Source organism: Drosophila albomicans, chromosome 3, assembly GCF_009650485.2.
Source record: "Drosophila albomicans strain 15112-1751.03 chromosome 3, ASM965048v2, whole genome shotgun sequence".
Classification (NCBI taxonomy): domain Eukaryota; kingdom Metazoa; phylum Arthropoda; class Insecta; order Diptera; family Drosophilidae; genus Drosophila; species Drosophila albomicans.
Genome location: NC_047629.2, coordinates 50,333,177 through 50,354,729, shown reverse-complemented (window position 1 = coordinate 50,354,729; position 21,553 = coordinate 50,333,177). Strand labels below are relative to the sequence as shown.

The following is a 21,553-nucleotide window of genomic DNA, read 5'->3' as shown; positions in this document are numbered from 1 at the left end:
ATCATTGCGGGGTTTGTCTATCAATAGAAGGCAAAAAAAGGCGCAATTGATTTTCGAGTTCCATCAATCATCAAGTTCAATTTCTGATCAAATCAAATCAAAAATTGAAACTGAAACTGAAACTGAACTGCACCCTAAGTTGAATGCAAGCCAATGTTATTCGAGTTCAGATTCTAGAAACCTTGCGCGTGACGCTTTTAATTGTTAATTAATGTGCGTGTTGTTGTTTCGTGCATTAATATATCTTGCTCTGACAAATTATGCCCGTGTAATCGATCATTTAATGGATTGCGTGGTATTAAAACAGACCCTAAATATAAACACGAAGAGAATAATCAAAGTTGAGACAAAAATAGAAAAAAATATGCTGGTAGTTTCAGACAATGTTCACAGCTCGTTAATAACTAGAAATTCAATTATTGTTATTAATAATTTGAACAACCGGAAGATACGCATAAATGAAACAACGATTTAAACAATTTGTACAACTCTCAAGTATTTCAACTTTCAAATGCGATGACAACAACAACAACTTCAACTGAGATCGTCAATTTCTCAATCGCAATCATAATTAAAGCAAAAACCAAATCGAAATAATAAAAAATTATAATAATAATAAACTAAAATAGTAGGCAGACGAGTTAAGATATAAGTTCTAAATAAAACTTATGCCCCGAAGCAGCTTAACGCATACATTATTTAAAATAGTTTTAAATATTTATAGGAATAGAAATACTGAATAGTTTAAGAGGTATTCGCATTTAATTGCACAATTTATGCGCCATCATCGGATGGGTTAAGTGGACAGGTTCTCTCCAGCTGGATCGTCACTGGCCACTGATTTGTATGCAATCCAAATAATTTAAGCATACGCGTCCACACTCATACTCAGGATATACGCCAACTACTACTAGAACTAGTTAAGATGCTCAGCGACTGCCTCATAAATAATAAGTTTACTTGGCGGTTTTATCGATTTCGATACGCTGCAGTTCACTGATTGTGATTGCGATCGAGAGAAAGAGAGACAGAAAGCTTGACTGTGACAATTTCGCCAGTGGCATACAAAATGGTTTCATCATTAAAAGCGCAATGTAAACAGTCAATAACAAAACACCAACAAGTGAATCAGCCAAAAAGTGATTTTCTCCCACAGCGAATCCGTCAGCGGTTCATTAAACCTCAGTGATATTTCATATATAGTATATGTATATAAAATTATACAATAAATAAAATAAACAAATTAGCTGACAACTAAACGAAAGCTGACGCCACAAGGCCGACTCACACATACACTTATTACAAAGCAAATTATTATTGTTATTTCTTAAGCAGCCAATAAATAAGATCTGTGTTGTCAAGGGCTAAAAATCTATTGCTAACAAATTTCATTAAAATAAAAATATAATTTATTTCATGTTACAAGCTGTTTGACATAATGTTGCTACCCGTATTCTTGAAGTGCTGTGAACTTACGAAAAACAAAAAAACATGTTGTAAAACATGTAATAATATGTTGTCAAACAATAAGCATAAGTTGTAATAAATTTGATAAATGAGATTTGGGTGTTTAATTTATAACAACAGTTTCGCAGCGTTTAGTTGAACTTGGGGCGCATTGGGATTGTACGTTATAAATTGTTTGGTCATAAAAGCGGTCACAAAACCGGCAACAATAACAAGTTCAACTTAATTACATACACATCCTACACAGCAGGCAGACGAAGCACCAGCAACAGCAAGAACAATTGCTGAGAAAATAAAAAATACGCAAACAATTTTTGCACTTTTGCTTGAAGGTCACATCGAGACATCGAGACATCGTCATCGTCATCGTCATCATCATCGTCTTCGTCATCGTCATCGGCTTCGGCTTCACAATGAATTATCGTTTTAACTGCGATGCGTCTCTGATCCTGTTTCAGAGAAGGAAGTAAAGCTGAACTGATGCTGAAATTGAAAGCTGATGCGCTTGTTCTCGTTCTGAAAGTTGCATATAACATATATAGATGACCTTAAACGTCCAGGATTTGAGATACACCTTTCTAAAGGCAGCCTTTTGTGGCTGTGTGATGATTGTTGATGATGTTACTGTGTTTCCACTTGAATTGCTTTTCGGCTAGTTAGTGGCTTCATAACTCATGGCTGGTGTTTTAAATTAAACTTCCCGTCAACAATTTGGCGCATATAATGAGTATTATGATTTAGAATAGACTCGTCGAATGTATCTCAAGCATTATTTACACCCATTGTAGTGTAGTGTTTCCTACTGTTAAGCTGGAGCTGATTATAAGGCTCAGTGAATGCCGCCGCTAAGCGCTTTAATTAAAACTACTTATAATGGTTTCACAAATCAAACAAACGCCGTAAATATTTATGAATATTTTCAACACGCTCATAAATCACTCCCTTGTGGGGGATTCGAACGCACCCACAAGAGTGTGTATAACATCTAGGCAAAAGTTAGATGTCTAAGACAACAGACAAGCAGAACCAAAAAAAAAAAATACATTCTTTAACGCAAATGTTGCAAATGTTTTGCGGAAGTTAAAAGCTAATTAAAGCGCTTGACGCTGCGCTCTTTTTTGGTCGGTAATAAAATTACTAGAAGAGAAGAATGTTTTTTGGGCGAGTTTCTGGTCGGATGCATTTAGAGCTCGCTGGGCACAATTGATTGCCCTTGCTTTTGCCAACTCGAGCATGGGACATAGGTAATTAAGGTGTGCGGGGTGCCACCGCCATACAAATGGCCAGAACCGCCAAAAAAACAGAAAACTACACTCTACACATATGCGAGTCGTCGTGAAAAATACATAGAGCAAGAGCGCCCTGTGGTGCCTCAGTTGCCTCAGTTGCTGCTGCTGCTGCTGCCATTCACACATGAAGATCGCATGAAAGATCAGCATGCAAGGTCAAAGACGAACATAAATACCTTTGGATGGCCGAGAGAGTGAGACCGCAGGTCTCGGCCACTGCTGTTCTCACTCGAGGCAACCACAAAAGTCGCCAAATTGCCGCAGCGAACGGAAAGCGAAACAAGTTATTGCGGCCAGTTCAATGGCCACATTTTGAGGGTCAGCGACAGATGCCGACAGGATGAGGTTCAAGTGCGTCTCTTCCTCTCTCTCTCTATGTAAGTGTCCTTGGTGGCAAGCAGGCACCCCAGACACTAAAAACCTGCTCAAGAACTGCGTGCACCACATATCAATTAAGCAGTCAAACGAAAGACTTAAGACACAAACTTGTCGCAGCAGGAACTTTTCATGTTACGAAATTGCGACGCATTGCAACAGAATGAGATTTTTTTTAAGCCGACACAAAACTCTTAATGCTACTTGCATATAGATTGATTATTTATTTATTATCGTTGAATTATAGAAATTTCCATAAGCCAACGCCCAGAGAGGGCTGCCATTGATTGCATTCCGATTGCAACAGCATCCGCAGCACAGCACAGTACAGAGCACGGAACAACGATCATCGATCGAGCACTCAAGGCGCACCACTAATGATGCGATTAGCGTCTAATTGAGTTATAAAATAGCCCACGCAATGAATGCTTGAACAATGGCAAACCAAAATATAAATCGAAATTGCTGGTTCACTTTCAATTGACTGACAACGTGCAGACAACGTCCTCTAGGTCATGCACTTGAACTCGAGTCAAGTTGCCGCAACGCGCCGCAATCCAAAATGATAAACAATATATCTATATATGTGAGATCAAATGCAAATTTAAACATGCTCGTATGACTCTTCAGTTTTGAACAATTTAAACAATTTGCTTGTCCGCTTTATTACATTGTTTTGACCACCGTTAACTGATTTTCGATTGATTGTAGCCCTACAGAGCCCAGTGAAATATAATTTAATGAATTGAACAGCAAGTCATGATCTTCACAAACGAATATTTGGGCCATTTACTTGATCGCTTGAATGAATCAAGCATTGATCTCTCAAATGGGCAAGGCACAACAGAAAGGTGCAAGGCACACCAATTTAATTGTTATGATTTGTATTTATTGTGCTAAGTGGCATATTTAATTAATTTCAAACCTGTTAAGCGGTGCACTGACTCTTCAATTTCTGCGGAAAAATTTAAATGGCAACTTGCGAAATTATTATTATACATTTTTTTGGCAAAACATAAATTATGATAAATAAATACTCCAACACATAATCAGCTGCCTTTTTAGCCACGCTCCACTAACAATGGAAACCAAAAAAAAAATGTGTATATATAAAGAGATTAAACACGAAACGTGAGCGCCACACATCAAATGATAATTTAATAGCCAATAATTTAACACCATTGTCTGTAAATATGAATACAAACAGCGAATACAAAACGAATGAAAACTTTTGGCTGATGAATACGCGCTTGAAAACGTTCTTGATACTGACATTTATAAAGCAAACAAATCGCCAAAAAGGTCAATAACAATGTGGTAGATTCTTGGCTTAGTTTATGATTTGTGTCTGCAAGGTTTTGTGGCTGGGATGATGATGATTATCCATCATTCATCATTTATCATTTATCGGACATTGATATTGCTGTTGGTATGCTAATTTATGCAAAGCGTTTAGTCAGCACTCGCAATCGAATCAAACGGTTATTGTCGCTCAATAAATTTAATCTCTGCTGCATCACTTCCGTGACCTTTGCTGCAGTTCAAACAGAGACACTCAAAGAGTCAGACAGACAGACAGAGTGGAGTGATTGTTAAGTTGTTGACTTGGTCAAATGTCAGATGAATTAAACCTTACACAATTTTGTGCTTCGCTTGACTACATCTAAAGCTCATAAATTACGCATACGCCCAGCGTAACAACGATCAGCTACTGACTGAATTGTCGTGACAAAATGTGCCAGAGGGAAAACGTGTGTGAAGGAGATCAAACATTTGCATAGGAATGATTCTAATTCTGGAACACTGGCACGTCCACTAATTTATGCTTTCAATTTACTTAATAGTCAGTTAATTAACGCGGCGCGAATTCAAGTTATTCTGATGTAGCTGCATTGGCCAAATATTTTGGTCAAATCAATTTGAATTTCAAATGGTTTTTGATTTATTTTTGTCTATTTTTCATTTCGCATATATTTCTGTGGGCAGTTTATTTCAACGGTTCACCAAGCATTTTTATGACGACTAACACTAATTATATAATACGTTTAAATGTATGGGTGATTCGGGGCAGCTGCTACAGTGCATTTCATTAGCCTTTATGGCGCGTAAATGTTCTCTCGCTCTGTGGAAATGATTCTGTAGTCGTCAAATTGAAACGCTTAGCACTGTAAATTATAATAGAATTGTTGAGTTTGTGTTTTGTAGTATTATTTTTTTTGTGATTTTGTTGCTTAATTGAAGCAATTATCCTTGCGCATCAGCGGAGTGCAATTAAATTGAAGCTAGAGTGCGAACTATGACAGCGCGTCAGCACTTGGAGAGAGACTTTGGTCAGGAGCGCTGAACTATGAGTTGGAAGCAATGGAGAGAGGCCACCTAGCCAACGCTTAGAAGTAGTGTCCATAGTGTCCATGGTGATGATGGAGTCCATAGTAGCCACCATAGTAGGGATAACCTGAATCCCAAGCAACAAAATTAGCAAAGATTAGCTAAAGTTTAGCACACTCGACTCACCAAACTCACCCAGACCGTAATAGCTGCCGCTGTAGTGAGGCCAGTAACCGCCGCCGTAATAGCCGCCGAGATAGGGCGATGAATAGTATCCATAGCCAAGGGATGCAGCGCCCTCTAGATCCTTCTCTTGGGCCTCAACGCCTGCCTCCAAGTCGGCTTGGGGTTCCTCCTGTGGACGTGGCGCCGCCTCAGCTACGCTCAACAGCAGGCAGAACAAGGCGCAGGCCAGCAGGAGACAGATGGAGCGGATGTTGAACATGTTGTTAGTTTAGTTTTTTTAGTTTTTTAGTTGGGTGCAAATGCCACTTGAAGTGTACAACTGAACTGACTGTTGATGGAGCTGTGCAGCATGTTTATATAATGGCAAACGATTCTTGCAACGTCGCCATCAAAGCGCAGCGACAAAACAATTGTCTACGAAAATTTGCCTACAACGAGAAAATTCCCCCCCATCCAATTGGGCGACTCAATGCAAAGACTGCGTGTGTCTTTCTAACAATACACGAGCTACAGCTGCTGCTGATGCTGCCCCACCAGCCACCCAACCACCCACAAGCGAGATTATCAATGAAGCGTTGCTCATGGCAACTCGTACCTTGGGCCATGCAGGGGGCTTCCATTTCTTGCATGACCGATTACTAATTACATGTCTCTGTGTTTGCTTTTTGTTTCTTTCGTTTTTCGTTTCTGTTTTTTTTTTCCAAGCTGCTCGCTGATTTTCCTCTCTTTTGGTCAGTGGGGTCAATGTCGCAATGGGCAACCAATATAATTCCTTGTACTCGTCAATCGTTTCATTTGCATTTTTATTTGCTTGTTTTTCACTTTTATCTCAAATTCTAACTTATTCCATTTAATTACAGTCAGAATTATTTTTGGGAATTTTGCGTGTGTCTCGAGTGTTTGTGGAATTAGGTTCAAAAACCTTCGGCATATCATCCCGATGAATGAGAAAGTTGCAGGCGGTAGTACAGATTACATAATGGGGAAAGAACACGTTTTGGTACAGCATCCGAGCGAGAACTTTGTTGATAAAAGTTTAATTTATGGATGCCAGTCCACCAACACACAATACGAAAAATTCAAATATACGAGCTCTATAAATTAGACTTTTACGCCAAAGTGGCTAAACAACATTCTAAAACAATAAAAATAAAACTCTACTTAACTACGTGAATAAAAAAACACCAGACGTACCTCAGAAATGAATGTGGAAATGAGAACGCGTCCATTTTGAGTTAGCAAAATGTAACAGTTGAGTTTTAAATACACATCTAACAAAGCATCTCCATAAAAAAAAGAACTAAAAACAAAAACAAGATAAAAATGCAAAAATTTGATTAAAAGCTTTTTTTTTTAATTTACGTTCGCCCAGGCAAAAGGCAAAAAACGATGTATTAAATGAATATAACTGTTGCCAAATATGTCGAGCAGATGCTGTGAAAGCAAAGAAATCATGTCAGATATAAAAGACCGAGTTCTCTATAAGGAGCTAAGAACGCAATAAGTTGTCGAGGAAATTCAGTAACGAAAAACATAATGATATAGAGTCATCAACATCATGTTGAAGTTGTTGACTTGTCACAGACGCAAACTTGTTATACAGACCTTCGCTTTGATGTTTCCTAAGTATTTCCTAAATAATGCTCTGATTATGTGCGCTTTGTAGTTTCATTTTGAAATCACTTAGACAACTCAATCAATAGTTTATTAATTAAACCGCTTTATCGTTCCAAATGAAGCAGAACACACTGTACGTAGTTGTAAGTCTTTAGATGTTCGCAGTGGGTAACGAGGTCAGAACACGTTCTGGTTTTCCCTTTCTATAGCCACATTATCTACTTGCTGCTAATTGTTGACGGCTTTGCACTCGGCCTGTGTTTATGTTTGCGTTTTGAGCGCTCGTCTCGTTCGCAGTTTCTCAGCAAATCTTTATATTGTGCGGGGTCAGGGTTCAAGACAATGGGTTTCGGCACTTTCAGAGAACAACATGGTTGTTGGGGGTTGCAGCTACAACTAATTGCCTGTTTTGCTTATCTAAATTGCCGCTTTAACCAAGAACAAGCTGTGAGTCAGGCGGCTGTTTGTAATTAGCCAAATTAAATGCTTCGCTGCCCCGCAAGAATCCAAAAAAAAAGAGATTCATTAACGCGTCGTGTCTCTCCCAGAACACAAAAATATTAGATGAAATTAGTCAACAATCTCTTTCTCTGTTTTTATTTCATACGACTTATACTAAGCAAGTAAATAAATATGTTTTATTTTGATACAACTTATTTATTCCAGATTCTGCGTCAAGACGGCATCGTTGTCTTCGGGCATATCGGGAAATGTGTGAAACAAAGCAGCTGTTGGCTTCGTCTCGCTGTCCAAATGCGTCTCATAGATCTTGCCCTCATTGTTAATGAGATACCAACTGGGCGAGGGCGTCGAACGTGCAAGCTCCTGATGATTCAGCGACGTTAATGAGGCGACAGTGGGCAATCGCTTGGAGATTTCGTCCAGCTCACGCAAATAGACTTGCAACGCACGATAGTCGCTGTTGTTGGCCACCTGTTCGGGTGCAACGAACTGGGGGGCAAGACTGTGACTAAGATCATGATCATAATCATGCTCCTGCCACAAATTACGAATATTCGACATAACATCCGCGTAGAGCACAGTATCATCGCTGCGCGGAGAAGCGGGCAGCTGCAGTTGTTGTTGTTGCTGTTGCTGTTGCTGTTGATTGCGGTTATTTGGTGATTTACGTGAATTTACCAGACGACTGGCCAACGGAGTTGCGAAAGTAGTTGAAGTGGAAGTTGTTGTTGACTCTGCTGTTGTTGTTTTTGTTGCTGTTGTCGTTGTTGTGCTTGCCTCATGGCGGAAGTTACGCCCCCTCGCAGCTGTCTTCTTCGACCCCTGCAACTTGAACAGTCGCTGGCGACGTCGTCGATTGTCGCACTTCGTTGAATTTCCACAACTTTGCGACTCTATGGACTCCAAAGCTGCTGTCAATGGCGATGCCTGGGGTGCCAGCTCATTTGGTTTCAACTCATCGGGCAGATAATGCGATGCACTGTTCAGCAGCTCCCCAATATGCGCCACCAGCTTCAGTCCCTGTGCCACATCATAACCCGCAGGATTTGCCTCTCGCTTCACCCGTTTGCTGCGCTTGTGATCATCGTTCAACACTGCACGTAAACGCTGCTGTTGTCCGCGTTGATAGAGTTGCTGTTCCAGCGATTTCTGTGCAATCATGGTGTGCGACTGTCGTTGAATGTGACGCTGTCGCACAAGTGGCAACTTCTGTCGCTGACGCTGCAAGATGCGTTCAGTCTTGCGCACCGAGGCGAGTATCTCCATAGGCAACTGCAGGTTGTTCACAATCTGCGGTGCAAACTGCGCCTCCTGCGTCAACAGATCACCATTGTGCGCTTGTGATTTTGACAGTGAAAGAGGTTGTAAGTGTGGCTGTCCATGAGGTTGTATATGAGACTGTGGCTGCGTCTGTTGTAACTTGGGTCTCGGCTGTCGATTTGTGCTCAGCTTGCGTGGCTGTTCCCAGACCACAGCTTTTTGAGGTGCATTGCGCTGTGATTGACGCTGACGCAAGCGCTTCAGCTCTTGAAAGTGAGCTGGTGGCTCAATAATGCGTATCACATCGCCAGCATCGTCATCCACATAGCCAGGTCGAACGTCCTGCAGATGCGGTGGCACACGCTTCACTGGTTGCTTCGGCTCCGGGCGAGACACGCGATAAACTGGCGGGGTCGCTGTGCTGGTGGTGCTGCTGGTTGTTGAGGTTCCTCTGCTACTGGTTGTTCTACTCGAACTTCTCGATTTATCCTCAATCCTAATGCTGAGACTATGCTGGAGCAGCAGCAGCAAGCACAGGAGGCTGTGCACACAGCTCCTTTGTGGTGCCATTTTGAAAGGGGTTTTGTGTTTTTATTGCACTTTTACTCTCACTTCTCAAGGCCACAATGGTTTTATCCGACTTTTCACTTTCGCGTGCACAGCTCAACAGCACACAACAATCGACGGTTGCTCTACAACTGCGATGCATTGGCTGTATCATTGCGCCTTTATAAAATTTGCACAACGTTTTTCCAATTTTCCAGTTTGATTGGTGCTTTTGGCCATTTTCTTTGCCCCGTCTCATTTCTCCGACTCCAGCCATGACGCGTTGTCTTTTACTGCGCCTCGCTTCGACTCCCAGTCAACTTGAGTCTTTCGTCGTCGACGTCGTCATCATCATCATCATCATCATCATCATCATCATCATCATCATCTTCGTCTACTTCGTCTGCGCTGCAACTTCGTGCGGCAGCAATGAAAGCGAAACTGGCAAGTGACGTTGCAAGTTGCAACAATTGTTGAATTCAATGTTATAACCGGTCAAAGACAGTGCTGCCACTGTCGCCACAGCGCTGTGTTATCTCAAATGGCACGAGTCCGTTTCGCTTTAGAAACCCACTTTGCATATGCAAACACCAAACAACCAAACACCTCTCTCAAGTTTGGCACATTTCAGCAACAAAAACCTAAAACTTATCTGCAACTTTCCGAGGCAGCGGCGGCAGCTCAAAACTCGTTTGAAATTAATTTTCCCAATGTTTCTATTTATGTTTTTATTGCGTTTTTTATACGCGCACACATCTCATTAGTAAGCGGCTGCCGCTGTTGCCTTTTGGCCGCGTGTCTTTCGCCTGACCCTCAACTTGAACTAAGCCAAAGCCATTAATAAGAAAGATGAATATATGTAGTCGTATAAGAGAAAGCCTAAACCGATTTAAATACGGTAATAAAGCTTATTTATGATGCACACCTTTGAAATTAAATCATCGTCTACGCAAATTCAATTATCTTGTGCGCATTAAAAATGATTTTCGATGAGCGCCTAAAAGATGCAACGAAATTTATAAGTGCGTTGACAAAGCTGTAAACGGAACGATGGAAATGAAACAAAACAAGAAATGCAAGCACAGTTGCAGATGAATTACAAAGGCATAAAATCAAACTATTAATTTTAACGATAAACATTATAAAACTAATAAAAGAAGTAGTCAAATATTATTTAAACATGACAAGTGTTAATTTACATATTTACTCGAAGTGAAAAAAAATAATAAGAGTTTGATATGCAGCTTTAAAGATTTTTTTACATATCATTTTTATTTCAAAGTAATAAAGTAGTTTAATTGCTTACAGCCCATCTATTAAAGAGTTTCCTCGTTGCAATAAAACCACGTATTTGTATTTTAAAAATTATTTTTTGTATTATTACTAAAACTCTAGCGATAACTGTCCATTACACAACCCCAAATAGGTTGCGTCACTTTGCTACGCACTACAAGTAAATAAATAATTAAATAAATAAATAAATAGGTAATTAATTAGATGCAGTTAAACATTAAGTTAGATGCGATTAGCAATTTTACGTCATTCAGTTGCAATAACTAGAAAATTTTAGGTGTTTAGTTCTCGGCAAAACAGGATCGGCAATAACTATAAATAACATAGTGTAAAAACTAAGGCATCAGTAGAGACCACAACGAAACAAACGACACTTGACGCTGGTTAATACGAGATGTGTTTGGCGGCATGTTATTGTTTGTATAGGAAGGAGGATTGTATTTTGGACTTGGTTACATGCGACTTAATTGGTTAGTGGTCCACAACCAGCGGTTGCCATGCATTGTCATTGGCAAAGCCATAGTTTCCAGCACCGCCAACACCACCCGCTGCAGCAGCACCACCAGCTCCCGCTCCCACACCCGCTCCGAAGCCTATTCTACGCTCGTGCGGAGTGGGTATCGCATGCTGATAGATGCCACCCATGCCCACCGAAGCTGGCGGATAACGTTGCTCGATCCGGCGTGATTCCTCCACCTCGTAGTCATGTTCGTGTGTTGCCTGTGTTGGTTGCACTGCTGCTGTTGCTGCTGCCTCGGCGCGTCGGTTCTTCTCGAAGAAATCAATGATAGGATGATAGCTGTAATTGATGCGCCGAGTACCGTTCCCATTCCCATTCCCAATCCCATTCTCGCCATAGATCGAGTTCACATGTGGCGGCTGTGGTAATGCCGTCGATTGCTGATGTTGCTGTTGCTGTTGCTGCTGCTGCTGCTGCTTCTGCTGATAGAATGTGGTCGGTAGTGGCGTCGCTGAGCTGGCTGGGAACGCTGAGGGAGCGGAAGCGGTATCGGTCGTCGTCGTGACGGGCGCATAGTATCGTGGTCTCGACTTGCTGCTTGTGTAGTAGCGCTGTTGACCCGCACCGAAGGCAACGTTAGATGTCGCAGCTGTGCCGGATGGAGCAACGGATGCTCCTGACGCTGCTGCTTCTGCTGTTTGGTGGGCATGGGGGGCAGCACTGATACTGACGCCGAGTGTGGCAATTGCGGCGGTTCCTGTTCGGGCTGGTAGACTGCTGGTGGCTGCTGTGCTCTGTGGTTGCTGGGAAATTGGAATGCGTAGTCTAGCTGATGATGGTGGAGCTCCTCCTGATGCTGCTGCTGCTGCTCCAGTTGATGCGGCTGCTGTATGAGTGTTTGAGGTATAAATACGCTTGCGCTTGAGGGGCACGCGCTGCTGTTCCCCAGCCAGCGGTGGGCCAAATACGTTTACCTCTTGTTCGGCCTGTGTCTCGCTCGGCGACAGATCCAAATCGACATCCACTCGCGGCTCATTGTGCTGCGGCCGCCGGCGGCTCAGCTGGTTGTAATACTTTTTCGAACCGGAACTCGTACCATAAACGCTCGAACTGCTGCTGCTCTTGTGACTCTTATAGCTTCCATATTGATCCTCATCATCGGGTGGACTGAGATAGGGACCAACACTGGATGGCGCTGGCACCTTGGAACGCACCTTCTTGCTGCCCAAATAGCTCAACTCATTGTTGTCCCGATTTCCGTAAGGCGAATAACTCGAGCCCAGCTCATCCTCATCGCTCTCGTCGTTGTAGTCCAGATCCTCTTCGTTGATGGTACTGTAACCATTGTTGTTGCCATTGTCTAGCTTATAGTTGCTACTCGGCGTATAGTCTTTGGATTGTATGGACGCAAGCGGTGGGAATTGCTGACGATAGCCATCCACCTGGCAGGAGCAGCATGTGGGCACCTTGAATATATCCACATGCAGTCCACGCACTTTGTCCCAGCTGAGCAGACGATGGTAGTTGTAAACCTGGGAGCAGTGTGAGCGATACGATTGAGCGAGGTACGAGCAGCTTTCACCAGGGTTGCTGGAGAAGAGAAAGAGAGTGAGAACAGTTTACAATACAGTTTAATATACATAATGGGAACAGTTTGATATAATTCGTTTAATGGGATGGGAACCGTTTGATGAAAAAAGTGGGAACAGTTTGCAGTACTAAGTAGGAACAGTTTGAAGTAGTAAGTAAGAACAGTTCAATGTGAGAACATTTTAATATACAAAGTGGGAGTAATTTTATCTGCAAAGTGCAAGTGATGATCGAAGTCGGTATCGAGGCGATTTACAAAGTGGAAATAGTTAAAAGCACAAAGGGGGAACAGTTTGATGTGCAGAGTAGAAACAGTTTTAAGTACAATGTGGGAACAGTTTGCAGTACTAAATAGGAACACTTTTTTCAGTTTTAATAGAGGAACACACAGCTCATTAAGCGAAGTAATTTGCTACTATTTAAGAAGCTATAAACATCTGTTGATTACTTAGAAAAAAATTGCGATTTCCATGAATTCACTATGCATAGAAAAAACACTTCCTTATTGAAAAGTCACGGTTCATTGAACGAAATAATTTGCTATTATTAATACATATTAATGTATTGTTGTTTCACACGAAATTTTTAGTTGCGGCCGTCTAAGTTTCGCTTCGTATTTATTATCAAATTAGCAACTACGACAGCTAAATTAATTGCCTGCGTATGTCTCAACAGCCTAACAGTACAAAATTTCATAAGTATGTGAAACGAAACCAAAACTAATTATGCTGATGATTGATAGCTTCACTAATAACCCACTGAACTAAAAATAGAAAAGTGATTTACTTATTTTTTGCAAAATAAAGTGATTATTTTTAGAAGTGGTCAAAATTATGGCAAAGTTGGATAAAGCAGAAATCTATTTGAAAATATTTTTAATAACAAAAGTAAGTGAAAATGGACGAAGTCTAGATCATTCATATTTTAATAATATATTTAGAAATCGCTGGGAATAAGTCTGAGTTGGTTTTCCTTTCTGCAACTTCCATACAACTTCAACACACTCACCTGCATTTCTCTAGACGCAGTGTTTGCGTGTGTTGCCCTGTGTTCACAATGTATTTCCATTCGCCAGACGCTGCCTTTGCCTTTTGTGGACGAGCATAGCGCACAACGCTCTGGCACATGCCACCTGCGCTTCCCTCATCCTCACGCCTAGAACAGTTTAGCAAATATCAATTCGATTTAGGTTTTATAAACAATCACTTACCGCTTCTTATTGACCAGATAATCATCGAATTCGTCGCCAAACTCTAGATTATTATTCGGCTTATCGTAGAATTCGGCTAGCAGGGCGCTCATGGCATTCTTGTGTCGTCGAATGCTGCCCATGATCTGTTCGCTGATGAAATAGTAGGAGAGTGTTTAGCTGCCGGCTAGTGGACCAAAAGGATTAGTAGCTGAGAACCACCGTAACCATGTGCAATTGAGATTTGAGGATTGTGGATTGTGTGTGAAATAAATTACATTTTGTTGTTTTGTTTTATTTAAGCTAAATTCACGCTACGATTATAAACTAAAGCTAGGGTGTAAGATCAACTAGAAGGTACAACCGAGGGAACCCTGAGCAACACCGTGGGGAGGAGGCCAACCCAAAAAGCCACCTAACACTAACTAAGTGGATCTCTTACAGCGGATAATCATCGGCACGTATGCACATGTTGTTCGTGAATCTCTCGCACTTCTTATGCGACACCACAACGGGATTATGCGAACTAGCCGACGTCTTCGGTCTGCCCCGACTATGCACCGAGCTGGGCACTCGCTTGCGCTTAATCGGCGGCAACGTCTTCTGGCTGTGTCGCTTGTTGCTGTTCAAGCGATAACGTGGTCCAGCAATCAACTCCTCAGGGCTGGGCAGCGGTTCCTCAACGCTGCTGTTGCTGCCATTGTTCAGCTGATAGTTGCGCTCATCGGCAGCGATCAACGGCACTTCTGTGCCATTCAGTCCAGCAAAAGCAAGATCCTCAACCTCCTCATAGCTCAACGTTGTGCTGCTCACTGTTTCCGAAGCGGTGGTGGGCTGACTGCTGGCGGGTTGGGTGATGGCTGCACCACTGGGCGGCTGCTGAAAGGCGGTTGTGTTAAGCTTGATGGTGCGACCCGCAGCACCGCCCATCAGCTGCTGTTCCGACACCGAAATGGGCACCGAACGTGTTAGCTTGTGCACAAATTCGTTGGCTGCACGACGCACACGCTTAGAGCTTGAGTTGGTGGCATTATTGTCTGCATTTTGCGGAGGTGTGGCAGGCGTGGCCTGCAGCGCTTCGTTGATCAACTGTGGATCGAGCATCTCCGATTGCATTTCATCAAAGAAATCCTCTATAGAATCAACATCATCCTGATCGTGTTTGGTGCCCACATCAATGGTGCCCACGCTGTCATCCTGCTGCGTTTCCTCCACAGTCAGCACATCCTTGCGCTTCTGCAGCGGCGTGTGTCGCAAGGCAGCTGCTGCCAAATCGCTGCCCAGTTGTATGTACTTGCGTGCCGAACTCTTGACCAAATTGGCCAGATCAAAGACAATGGGCAGCAAAAGTTTCTTGTCATCGCCAAACATCATGCGCACCTGAAATACAGGTAAGAAAATGTGTAACGAATGAACAGTTTGAACTGTCTCCTCTACTTACCTGCTCTAGTCTGAGTTCATGTCCCTGTTTGGCATTCATCTGGGCCGAGATAAGCGCTGAGAGTGCCAAACGCTGCTGCGAGGAGAGCACACGCAGTATGGGCATCACTTCAGCAAACTTTTGGCGCAGCACGCGATCAGTTAAAGCTTTGGCCAAAGCAGTTCGCAAAACTTTCTCACGCCAATCGAATGGAGGCAGTTGCTTTTCCGGTTCTGGTTCATCGAGATCCACACTAAAGTCTAGCATATTATCCTCGAGTTTCTTTTCGGTCTGTTGTGCCTGATGTTCATCCTCCAGCTGCCAATCATCGATGGCTGCAGCGGTGTCCATGTCTTTGGCATCGGCAAAGTCAAAGTCGAGAAGCTCATCCTCGCTGGCGTTGGTCAAATCTAAATATAGCACACAATAGAGTAACGCCCAGAAGAGGCAACCAAATGCGCGGCCAGCTTTCATTTTTGTTTTATTTAGTGTTTTTTGTTTTTTGTTGGAGGTGACGACGGCGACAAAGCTGCAAGCAAACGAAAGTTGATGAGAAAATGGGCGGTCAGATTGCAGTTATTATAACGAAATTAAATTCCACAAACAAAACACAAAAAATAACCAAAACAAAAACCAAATAAAAGATTAACACAGCAACAATACTAATAGTAGAGTCAGCAGCAATAATGGAAATAAAGAAATCATAAAACAAAGCACACACTCACACACACTCGAACAAATTGTGGTTATACGTCGCACGCTTTCGACAACGCGCATTCTAAACGAAAGACTTAGGCAACGAACTTTTGCTTTCATTGCCTTAGATTTTGAGTTTGTTGTTGTCGTTCGCCTTTCCACCGAAAGTAAAAGCCATTAACAATTGTAATAAAAGCGTAAGCATGGCATCGCAACGCAACGCAACGCAACACGCCCAACTACCGAATGAACTGAGCCACTGCATCATCAGCATAGCAAATGCGGTGTCAGCGTCATAGCCATGTAGCCATAATCATAATCAAGTCATGGTTGTGGCTATTACAGCAGCTCCTGCCAACTGCAACTTCGGCTTCAGCCTTAGCTTTGGTGTTGGCTTTGGCTTTAGGTAATCGCCATTACCATTGCCATTGCCATAGCACCACATTTGTGGCTATCATCATCGTCTTCTCGCGTGCTCAACAAGGCGTGAAGCACCAAAACAACTCATAAGTGTCGTTGTTAGTGTTATTTTACTTGTTGCTGCCACAGTTGCTTGGTTGCCAGCGTTGATGCAGTCAACAGTCATAAATCAAACAAGCCGTGTAAGCTTTGATCTAGGCATCAAAAAGCAGACAACGTCAAATTATGATTGCATTACACATTACATTACATTAGAGACCTTTACATATTCGAAATTTGTTAAACGAGAAGTTGTAGTTAAAGAGAAAAACTACCCATACAATTTTTGTTTGTCCATTTATTTACAGGCTTAATATATTCAACTAAACAATTTACTAAAATATTTAACTCAATAAATCAAGAATTCATTTAAGATGAGAATCCCGCATATTTTTCCTTAGAATAATAAATAAAGAATTCTCCATATTTTCTCTTTAGAATTTGAACTGAAGAATTCTGCATATTATTATTTATGTTTTTCATTACAAAAAAGCAGAATTCTCTTCGTAAATTCTTAATGAAAATACTAAAATGTAAGCCTAAGAATTACCATAAGCAATTATTGAACATCATTAAGTTCACAAAAGTTATTCCCATCTACAAGAATGAATCATAGAAAACTCAACTAAAGAAGCTACTCTCGGAGTGTAGAAAACTGATTACTTATTGCACTTTTGAGGTGAATAAACTGTAGCTACTGTTGCTGAAAAACATAAATAATTTCCTGCCTGCTAAGCCAGTCTTGAGCCTGACCTGGGTTAACCTTCGTCTACTATGATTCCTTGGCACACAATGGCATGGCGCCCCCATGGAATGCATTCGAAAGTGCCGCATCAATGAATGGATGCCGCTGGCCTGGGAGCCGGAGCTGACAAATTCAAAATGCTAACTGCAGGCAGGCGAACAGATTGGCAGCCAGTTAGCTAGCAGCTCCTTAAGGCATCGCCTACAAGTTACCAGCAGCCTGCAGCTGCGGCAATCGTGTTCGCAGATGGAGACGGAGATGGAGACGCTGCGCTGACCTTTAGCGCAGTTGAAAAGTGAAAACTTTGGCGACGACGACGGTGTGCTTTATCTATCGGCTGGTTGACAGTTTAGAAAAGGCAACAAGCGACATTAGCGCTTGCCAGGAGCCTGTTGCCGAAACAAGTCACAAGGCCAGCAAAGACAAAAACCAAAAAACTAAATAACGATTTGCAAATAAAAACTTATGGCACATCTTCAGGTTGCAGCCAGGACGCCCCCGAGCTGCCAACGAGCTGAGATTTGTGTGCATCTTCGCAGCATGTTTTCGTGCGCCAAACTCTTTAATTTATTTTGCACACCTGCACACACAAAGAGCCAATTGGCATGGCAATGGCAATGGCATTGGCATTGGTCATGTTTAATGGCCAGAGAGAAAGACCTCATCGCTTCTGGTTTTGTGTGTGTGTGTGTGTGGGGTGTCTTCACCATCTTCTTTTTGTGCATATGGCACTGGGAAAGTGATGGCAATGATGTTGCTGCTGATGATGCCATGATGCCATACATAAATCAAATTAATCCAATAAGGTGCAGTTAAATTCCCCCCAACAGGCATTTGGTTCCCAGGCGTGTGGGCGCCCCATCGGTCGGAGTAAAAGTGAATATGTTTCTCGTGAGTATTTAAATTGCTGAGATGATAGAGATGTTGCAGCAGCTGCTAATGCATTTTGCCATTATCATTGCCAATGCGAATGCGAATGCGAATGGCGATGTTGAATGCAATTTCACTGGAAATTCTTTGGCAAGCTTTAATTAGCTTATAATTCGCGTGCGTTGCCACCGAAACGGGGCCAGTCGAAAAACACAGCAAGCCGTAACAGTACCAGCAACAACAACAACAACAGCAACAGCGATACAAAGTGGCAAATTAAGCGCTGCAATGAGAGAAACAGCCAACAAACCGCAGCAAGAAAGTCGCCAGAATCCTCTAAGCAGACACCAAGCTGTGGCAACCACAACAAGAACAACAAGAACAGCAAGCACCGCAACAACAACAACAACTAACCGACTAACCTAGTAAACGCAGAATCCGCAGAGCGACCTAGACAGCTTAAGATCGGAGATCTGTGTGAGCTGTCACTCCATTAAAAAGCACATTCAAATATTAAAGACGCGTGCTGACAAATTCAATTTGCCGGCCCTAAACGAAAGACTTAGGCAACGAACTTGACACATTAGGTGAGCAACAAGTAAAAGACCCAAAGCAACATCAACAACAGCAACAGCAATAACAACACAAACGCACGCACGCATACCTTAGCAAGTTGACACAATTTCCTCGGGCGTAAAGAATAAAAAAAAAACATATAAAAAAAGAATTCAAATTTTGGTGCGTCGTCGTCATTGTTGTTGTTGTTGTTTCTGTTTCTTTTAGAAAGTTGTTTCCATTTCACATATTTGGCTAACAAAAAACCGAACAAAAAAAAAACAAATAAGCGAAGCATTTTAAGATTCCATTTTCGATTTTCGTCTTATGATTAATTTATTAAACGAGGCTGCCAAGAAATCACCTCGTTTATACTTCGCAGCTCAATCTCCCAGTCTCAGTATCTGCGCCTCAAAATATCTGTATCTGAATCTGAATCGATCTCAGCGTAAGCGGCAAGTTTATATATGTTAAGCGCTGCTCTGGTGTGGCCCGTTTATTTCCTGTTCGCGCGATCAACGAGAATCAACGCTGTTTCACTCCACTTTTTAGCGGCTAATTTTCACTTTTTATGTCTGCCACTTTTGTTAAGCTTCTTTGCTTCTACTTCTTGCTTGAATTTGTTTTAAACGCAAAGCGCAAAGGCAAATGCAAATTTTCACAGATTTCACACGCGCCTTAATTTGCAGCTTCTGCTAAGAGATTTTTCTTTCTTCATTCAACACACACACACACAATCACAATCACATACTTCTGCCGCTGTCGAACTGGTAGAGAGTAGAGCACTTCAGAGCACTCTGTCTTCAAACTGTAACTTGGTTCGCAATCGTGCACAGCAGCCGCTAGCACGTCTTAACGCTTTCAACACTCGCCGCAGACTGTTGTTTGCTGTAACCGCTGACAGAGCAGTTACTGCCTCAGTCTCTGCCTCTGCCACGGTTGCTGCCACCGCCACTGCCACTGCCACTGCCACGGCCAACTGCTGGCGTCGCTGTTGGCTGGTTCTGTTACTTCTGCTTCTGCTTCTGCTTATGCCTTCGTCTTCACTTTAGCTATGCCTTGCAATTTGGTGGCGCTGCGACGTGGTTTTGCATTCAATTGCCAATTGTTTAATTGCCTTTCTTTCTGCAGCGTGCAGGTTCAGTGAACCGTTAAAATTCAATTTGCTAAATAGCTCGCACGTAATGCGGAAGTTGTTACCGTCTTCATGTTTATTCACGCCTCATTACAAAGTTCGTGTCTTAAGTCTTTCGTTTTGGGGCTGTGGGTCAGGAAGCAGAAAACCAAAAGCTGAACAACAAAACTCCCCTAACGGAAGCATGTTTAATAGCCATTAGCTGGATTAGCTACCGAGCTTAGCCAAAGCCGTTGAAATATCAATCAGCTGCTGTCCAGAGGTCAAGCCCCTAAGGGCTTCATGGCTTAAATCAATTTCAAACAAGCAACAGACAGTTGGCAGGTGGACAGCACTTTCGTTTTGCAGTAAGAAAAAAAAATAACAGCCCTGCGGCAAATGACTTGAACTGCACTTTAATCGCCTCCGACAATAACTTAGTCAAGTTTGCTGCTGATTGAGCTGCAGCAACTTTTGCTCTATTGGTGGCCATTTTTCATTGTTTCGCTTTTGTGCGCTTTATTGCAATTGCTTTATCACTTCAAGGGGGGAATTAAAGACTTAAGTCTTTTAGGTATTTTTATGTTTTGGTTATGCCTCTGCCTCAGGGCAACAGCAGCACTTTCAATTGGCAATTTGAAACAGTTTTCTTCACACTTTCTTGGTAATCACAGTGCGAAAAACGGACTGCGTTTTCATTTCACGCAATTCAATGTTTTCCAACTGAACTGTTGTTCAGCTGTCTACGCACATTAAATTTATGTCCATTAAGCGTATTACCGCATCGCTGGAGTTTCATTTTATTGTCGAGTCATCAATCAGCAAATACGAGTACGAGTACCACACGAAGATTTCCATCTTCCGTTTTTCCATCTTCACAGGCCATAAAAAACCCCGCAATAACACAAGTTTGGCTAATTTGCAAATTACAAGCAACTATATTGCTATTATTGTAGTTGCCGCAGTCGAAAATTTCATCAGTTTGTCTGATTGATGTCTCAAGTTTTATGGCATAATGAGGAAAACGCCTCGCATCTTATTACATGTGAACTTTAACAGTGATTAACCAAAAACTTAACTTGTTAATACCCCACAACGATTGCCACTAACTGTTAATTATGCGCAAAGACAAGTTTTATTTGCGCTGTCTCTGAACTTAGCCAAATGCTTTAACTAACACCTGTATTGCCTTCCGGTTTTTGCTATCCATCCAAGGTAATAAAAACTATACACACAAAAAATATCTAATAATAATAATAAATTTAGTGTGGCATATAAAAATATTTTAATTATTTGTGTATATTACTTGCATTTTTACATTTCAATTAAAGTTCGTAACTTTTATTATTATTGCTTACTGAACAATCAAATTCAAGTTTATTAACGGTTCGTTTTTTTTTATGGCCAGCTCAATAAGTTCAGCTCCAAGTGGAACTTGTTGAAGTTGCCAGAAGGCAGTAAATTGTTAAGCACCTAAAATACACACAGTGGCAACCATTATATTGTTGCCAGACTGTTGGAAAAAGATCTCAAAATGTGCTGTGACGGTTTTTACTGAAAAATAATAAATATAGGAAAACAAAACCAAAATTAAGTTTTATAAAATGTAATGTAAACATATTACGATTTTGA

The 21,553-nt window shown here is 41.9% G+C and overlaps 3 protein-coding genes across 6 annotated transcripts; all 3 read right to left on the bottom strand.

Annotated features, from left to right (window-relative positions):
* Positions 1 to 5,072: 5,072 nt before the first annotated feature.
* Positions 5,073 to 5,956, bottom strand: LOC117572066 (pupal cuticle protein Edg-91). Its single transcript, XM_034254646.2, has 2 exons — positions 5,655 to 5,956; positions 5,073 to 5,586 (listed from the first exon to the last, which is right to left on the bottom strand). Exons 1-2 carry the CDS (start codon positions 5,902 to 5,904, stop codon positions 5,519 to 5,521), a joined length of 318 nt encoding a protein of 105 aa, XP_034110537.1. The 5' UTR covers positions 5,905 to 5,956; the 3' UTR covers positions 5,073 to 5,518.
* A 1,883-nt stretch (positions 5,957 to 7,839) lies between these two features.
* LOC117571988 (uncharacterized) lies at positions 7,840 to 9,672 on the bottom strand. The gene has a single exon (XM_034254496.2). The coding sequence runs from the start codon at positions 9,552 to 9,554 to the stop codon at positions 7,920 to 7,922; it is 1,635 nt and encodes a 544-aa protein (XP_034110387.1). The 5' UTR covers positions 9,555 to 9,672; the 3' UTR covers positions 7,840 to 7,919.
* A 1,235-nt stretch (positions 9,673 to 10,907) lies between these two features.
* LOC117568871 (neurotrophin 1) lies at positions 10,908 to 19,672 on the bottom strand. Of its 4 annotated transcripts, none has more exons than XM_052003884.1 (7): positions 19,172 to 19,672; positions 15,504 to 16,011; positions 14,505 to 15,442; positions 14,084 to 14,215; positions 13,882 to 14,028; positions 12,258 to 12,873; positions 11,592 to 12,169 (listed from the first exon to the last, which is right to left on the bottom strand). In XM_052003884.1, the coding sequence occupies exons 2-7, from the start codon at positions 15,954 to 15,956 to the stop codon at positions 11,690 to 11,692; spliced, it is 2,766 nt and encodes a 921-aa protein (XP_051859844.1). In that variant the 5' UTR covers positions 15,957 to 16,011; positions 19,172 to 19,672; the 3' UTR covers positions 11,592 to 11,689. The 4 variants fall into 4 exon arrangements, with proteins under 4 accessions (XP_051859843.1, XP_034105652.1, XP_051859844.1 ...); XM_052003886.1 differs by having other exon boundaries at positions 11,592 to 12,166; XM_052003883.1 differs by having other exon boundaries at positions 10,908 to 12,873.
* Positions 19,673 to 21,553: the final 1,881 nt, after the last annotated feature.